General features: G+C 48.8%; 1 protein-coding gene across 1 annotated transcript in view; it reads right to left on the bottom strand.

Annotated features, from left to right (window-relative positions):
* Positions 1–690: 690 nt before the first annotated feature.
* The window catches only part of AFG1L (AFG1 like ATPase), a 143,935-nt gene continuing 138,138 nt past the window's right edge, over positions 691–6,487 (bottom strand). Inside the window, exons 12-13 of the mRNA XM_008140042.3 lie at positions 3,042–3,155; positions 691–1,304 (exon numbers count right to left, since the gene is read on the bottom strand). Coding sequence (XP_008138264.2) covers positions 1,179–1,304; positions 3,042–3,155 — 240 coding nt within the window. The 3' untranslated portion in view covers positions 691–1,178. The remainder of the gene's footprint in view (positions 1,305–3,041; positions 3,156–6,487) is intronic.

Here is a 6,487-nt window from a genome sequence, read left to right as displayed (position 1 = left end):
GAACTGACTCACCTGTACCTACCTCAAAAAACTACTTGATTTCCACAAGACTGTGGATTTCTCTCTTTTTTTTTTTTTTCTCGCTTCTCTTTTTTCTTTTATGGGGAATTTAGACTTTTGTAACAGCCTCAACCAAGAGTCTTTCTGTAACAACAGTTAGCAAAGTCAGATTGTACTGGAATGAATCAGAGTGACCTTGATGCAGAATAAATCGGGTTTTATTTAAGTAGATTCATCAAGTATTCTTTCCTATTTTCCATCAGGTCCCTCTCGCAGTAGAAGCAGAGGCAAGGGTGGGGAGTGGCGTTCTGCAACCAGAGCCAGTGAGCATGAGCAATGGGAGGAGCCGCTGTCCATTGGGGTCCAGCTGGCCTCGGATGGGCAGGAGACCACTCTGCTGCTTGGTGTGTCCAGGACTCGGCCCCTCTGGACACTCCCACAGGTCCCTATTCCTGGTATCTGTCCTCTTACAGAGTTTGGGGAAGCTGCCTGTTGGTTAGAATTTGACACCCTTGCACCTTATCCCATGGAGTCATAATCTTCAATCTTTTCAGACAACTGTGTCCATGGCAGGTCACATCCTGCCTGCCAAGCTTGACCTCAGGGTAAAAAATAGATTCTCTGCTGTGAAAACCTGAAGACCTGGGAGATTTAGTACAATTCCTAGGTGTCCCCGCCCCCCCCCCCCCGCCCCCCAATCACATATAGAAGCCCATATTCCCTTTAGTTTATAGTAAGATCAGAATGCTTTCTTTGCTTTCAGTTGAAATGTAGGGTTTTTCCTCCTCTCATACAAGATGTGTTTCTATTGTGCGGCTGCCACACAGCCAAAGCTCAGACATGTCTGGACACCCTGCCTTTACTGCATTGTGTGTACTCGAGGTTCACTCAGGTGGCTTCATATGGAGCCAGATGTCTGGTCCAACCTTAATCTTCAGCAGTGCTGGCTTTATTTTTGTGGTGCAGAAGGAAGGCCAAATAAATAGGCACAAAGTAGACTTACAGAAATGGCTTTAACTTACTAATCCACTACATCTTTGATAGCAGTGTTAGATACAAGTGGTCCGGAGGACAAGTGCATAATTAATGATGAGAAAATGATTTCTTCAAGTCCCATAACAAAGAGCTCTCCCTGTGGGAGTCATCTGTCCCGCGTTTCATTGAGGCGGCAGTGACTGTTACAGCCCGCTTCTGTCCCCTTCGTTCCAGTACTGTTCCGTCTGCATTTCTGTGAGTCGGGAAATTGTGCGCTGAAATGCAAAGATTTCCTCTTCTCCGGTAAACATGGAGAGACCTGCTGAGTCCTGGTGACGAAACAAAACAAAACAAAAAAATAACCCACCACCAATTAAAACCACTTCCAGTGAGAACTTACAGAACTAAGTGCAGGTTTAAAAAAAACCTTCCAGGTTTATGTGTTTGGATTATAAAATGTTCTATAAATTTTTTCACGGACAATCTCTTAAATTAGACTAGAGAAACAACTAATTTAACCCAATAATCAATAAACAGAACAAATTACCAGGGAAAAAATAATAATAATTAAAGCTAAAAGGACACCCCAAAATACAAATGTGAAAATTTTTGCTCAAAGTTCTCTGCAAATTCTAAAGGAAGGACATTCCAGATAGAGAAGGAATTCTTCCGCCAAAACTGCATCCCAGAAGTAAGTAACAGCAAAAAAGACAGTCGTTCTGGCAAATTAGAACAAGGCTGGTGCTCTCCTCCAAAGCTTGATAGACAGGCTGCCCTCGCGAGGGGAGGCCCCGAGGACGAACCTTGGAGTCTCTTCCAAACTGGATGACGGAGCGTTCCCATGGGGCCTGGAGGCTGAGCGGGGGCTTACTTTGGGAAGGCCCGAGCTGCTTCTGGGCTTGAGTTGCTGGGAAACGCAACACTTATTTCTTTGATAATAGCCATTCCAACAGGTGTGATTTGCATCTCCACTATAAGTAGTGAGGTTGAACATCTTTTCATCTATCTATTGGCCATTTGTGTGTCTTCCTTGGAAAACTATCTATTCAGGTCCTCTGCCCATTTTTTAATCAGATTGTTTTATTTAAGTTGTACAAGTTCTTTATACATTTTGGATATTATACCCTTATTGGAGGTATCATTTACAACTATCTTCTCCTGAGGGTTGGTGGCCTTTTTGTTTCCTTGATGGCTTCTTCTGCTGTGCAGAAGCTTTTTAGTTTGATGTAGTCCATTTTTTTCTTTTACTTGACTTGCCTTTGGGGTCAAGTTCACAAAAACCCCTCTCAGACCAAGGTCCCTAAGTTTAGTGCCTATGTTTTCTCCTATGTATCTTATTATTTTAAGTCTTATATTCAAGTCTTTAATCCATTTTGAGTTAATCTGTGGATTGTGTCAGCATTGACTAATACTTCAATTGTCTACAGTTGAGAAATATAACCTGACACACTTATTTATGTTGATACAGAAGAAGGAAATGCAGTCACTTCTGGGTGGCCTTGGGTGAATCACCAAACCCCAAGCACCAGGAGAAGTAGGCTGGCATTGGCTGGTTCCCACAGGGTGTCCCCACAGCCTGGCACCCACAGGTACTCCACACATGTTTAGGGAATGGAGGTTGGGAGAAGAATCATGGATTTCTTTGCAAGCCAAGGGCCTGGCTAAGCACTCCACGGTCCTGAAATAGCCGGCCCACATGCCTGGATACAATATTATGCACTCTACAAACCCAGCAGACATGAACGGGAATGTCCAGAAAAGGCAGCAGGTGGCCAGGCATCCAGCTCTGAGCTTTCCTTAGTCAGAGGTATGACCACCTGCCCATTAGTCCACCAATCTGTACTGTTGTTGTCATAAGCAAATACAATCACTAAGATTTCTTCCACTCTAAGACTGTAATTCTCTACATTTAGTGATATTGGGAGGAACTCTGCTATACCAGCTCAAGAAGCAGCAAATCAACAGTTAAATATATACGACATTCCATTTGCAAAATGTAGCCATGTATCAAACCAAAAACAATAAGCTGTTTTATAATAAAACGAGATTATGTTAATATCAACTACCTGGCTCAGCCCCAAATCATCCATCATTATTCTGTTTTGCTCCAACTCACTGTCATGAGGCTGATGCAGAAATAAGCTTGATAAAGGAGTTGATGCGGAGCAAATTAGGCGCACCTGAAAGAGAGGGAAATGAGTAGATGGTGTTACTCCTCACACTTCACGAGTTGAAGGCAAGAACAAATCAGAAAATAAAATTGTCATAACATAACACAGAGCTTAGATTTTGCTTTTAAAATGTCCATGCTTTTCCTAATAGTTTGTATCTATCAAAAGTGTTATTTCTAAACTGCACAGTACTTGTCAAAATATTTCCACACAGCTTATACCAACCTGTGAAAAAGGGAGCAAAGGTTTTATTGAGTAACTTCAGGCCTGGAGAGGCCTTAGCTCGTGATGCCAGGCCAGACCTTCCAGTTCTGAGCCCAAGGGTCTTCCCATTACACATGAGGGTGACGTGTATACCTGGCTGTGGAGCCTGTCTCTGTGTGCATCAGAGACACGCCCCAGACACACTGTACAGAGGTCACCACTGTGCTGGATGGGTGATTGCTGAGTTCAACACAATGCTCCTCTAATTATACCCTGAGTTTCCAGAACCTACATTTTATATCGACATCCTGCCAAGACATTCTTCCAAAAGACTAAGTTTTACATGAATACTAGAGGCCCAGTGCACAAAATTCGTGCACGGGGGGAGGGGGGGGACATGTGTGTCCCTCAGCCCAGCCTGCACCCTCTCCAATGTGGGATTCCTCGAGGGATGTGGGCAGTCGGACATCCCTCTCACAATCCAGGACTGCTGGCTCCCAACCGTTCGCCTGCCTGCCTGCCTGATTGCCCCTAACCGCTTCTGCCTGCCAGCCTGACCACCCCCTAACCACTCCCCTGACAGCCTGATCGACACCTAACTGCTACCCTGCTGGCCTGCTGGCCCCTAACTGCCCTCCCCTGCCAGCCTGGTTGCCCCTACCTGTCCTCCCCTGCAGGCCTGTTCGCCCCCAACTGCCCTCCCCTGCTGGCCCAGTAACCCCTAACTGCCCTCCCTTGCCAGCCTGGTCACCCCTAACTACCCTCCCCTGCAGGCCTGGTCACCCCTAACTGTCCTCCCCTGCAGGCCTGGTCACCCCCAACTGCCCTTCCCTGCAGGCCTGGTCCCCCCCAACTTCCCTCCCCTGCAGGCCTGGTCCCCTCCAACTGCTCTCCCCTGTAGGCCTGGTTGCCCCCAACAGCCCTCCCCTGCAGGCCCGGTCACCCCTAACTACCCTCCCCTGCCAGCCCGGTTGCCCCCAACTGTCCTCCCCTGCAGACCTGGTCCCCCACAACTGCCCTCCCCTGCAGGCCTGGTCCCCCCCAACTGCCCTCCCCTGCAGACCTAGGTCCCCCTCAATTGTCCTCCCCTGCAGGCCTGGTCTCCCCCAACTGCCCTCCTCTGCTGTCCCGGTCACACCTAACTGCCCTCCCCTGCAGGCCTGATTGCCCCCAACTGCCCTCCCTTGCAGGCCTGGTCCCACCCAACTGCCCTCCCTTGCAGGCCTGATCACCCACAACTGCCCTCCCCTGCAGACCATCTTGTGGTGGCCATCTTGTGACCATATGGGGGCAGCCATCTTTGACCACATGGGGGTGGCCATCTTGTGTGTTGGAGTGATGGTCAATTTGCATATTACTCTTTTATTAGATAGGATTTCTTGGTTACATAAGTGTTTGAGTGAGTGGGCATAGGTGAGAATCATGTTGGAAAGAGTTTTTATATCTCTACAAATATTGCGTCCACTAAGTTAAATACAAAACATACTCTCCTTGGTGTTTAAAGTCCTGAATTTGTTCTCAAGATTCACAGCAATCCTTTGAAAATCATCTATACAAAAAGCCAGTGACCAGAATGCCGTAACAACTGGAACGACGGGTTGCTGTGACGCCCACTGCGGCCAGTGACCTGGCCCAATGTTGGGGGGGGAGGGCGCACGGCCGTCCAACCTCCTACAGCCCCTCCCCCTGGCCAGCCCTGCCCCTGATGAGCCCCCATCACCCCATCAGCCTGCAGCACCTCCCCCCAGCCAGCTCCGCCCCCAATCACCCCCCCCACACCAATTGGGAGTGGTGCTGGCTGGCCAACCTCCCATGGCCCCTCCCCTGGTCACTGACCCCTGATCGGCACCCACCCACCCCATTCGGGGGCGGGGCCGGCCAGCCCACCACCCACAGCCCCTCCCAATGGCCAGCCCCGCCCCCAATCGGCCCCCCCCAATTGGGGGTGGGGCCTGCTGGCCACTCACCCTTGGCCCCTCCCCCCAGCCGACCCGGCCCTGATAGGCCCCATTGGGGTGGGCCGCAGGCCAACCTCCCGCAGTCTCCTCCTCCCAACAGTCCCGGCCCTGATCCGCCCAGACTGGGGTCAGGCCAGCCAGACCCCACCCGTGCACTGGGCCTCTAGTTATTTAAATAACTATGGCAATTCTTTAAAATAATGTATTGAGCCCGGCTGGTGTAGCTCAGTAGATAGAGCGTCGGCCTGCGGACTGCAGGGTCCCAGGTTCGATTCCGGTCAAGGGCACATGCCCAGGTTGCGAGTTCCCCAGTAGGGGGCGTGCAGGAGGCAGCTGATGGATGTTTCTCTCTCATCAATGTTTCCCACTCTCTATCCCTCTCCCTTCCTCTCTGTAAAAAATCAATAAAATATATATTTTAAAATAATGTATTGACATGTGGGGCTAGTTTTTCCGTATCCAAATGGCTTTCCACCTCCTTTTATAAATTATTTTAATCACAAATGACACCTTTTTCATTATTTAGCTGGGAATACCCTTATTTCATAAATTCCCATGAATACATTCTAGAATAATGTCTGTTTAATGCTCCCAATTTCTGGAGTAAGATCATTTTGATGACTTTAAATGTGTGATTTAGTTGATGTAAATGTTAGGAGAGTCCATCATATTGCCAGATAAATCTTTTTTCTCTAATTAAGAGATGAAACAGTGGGGGAGAGGGAGAGTTAGGAGGTGGGGACCATAAACTTTCTTCATTCTTTTTCTTTTTTTTGAAACATCAATGTGAGAGAGGCACATTGATTGGTTGCATCCCGCACTCACCCTGACCAGGGCCAGGGATTGAGCCTGCAATGGAGGTATGTGGCCTTGACCGGAATCGAATCCCGGACCTTTCAGTCCGAGGGCCGATGCTCTATCCACTGAGCCAAACTGGCCACGGCTAAGCTTTCTTTAAGGTCTTCCTAGCTGCAGTGTATAGTATTTAAAGAGCTTATCAATTCTACGCTCTGAGAACCACCCCCTAAGGCCCCTCCATCGCCCCTTGTTGGGGCACTGGCCCTGTAAGAGCTGAGGGCTGCCTCCAGGCTCAGTCCCTTCACTCCAGCCCCTGCGATCCTTGCAGAGCACTGAGGAGTGACCAGGAGACCACTAACGATTGTTGGAACTTGATCCCCT

The sequence above is a fragment of the Eptesicus fuscus genome, chromosome 10 (genome assembly GCF_027574615.1).
Source record: "Eptesicus fuscus isolate TK198812 chromosome 10, DD_ASM_mEF_20220401, whole genome shotgun sequence".
In the NCBI taxonomy this organism is placed as follows: domain Eukaryota; kingdom Metazoa; phylum Chordata; class Mammalia; order Chiroptera; family Vespertilionidae; genus Eptesicus; species Eptesicus fuscus.
The sequence above is the reverse complement of the archived record's forward strand: the minus strand, read 5'-3'. Positions and strand labels throughout refer to the sequence as shown.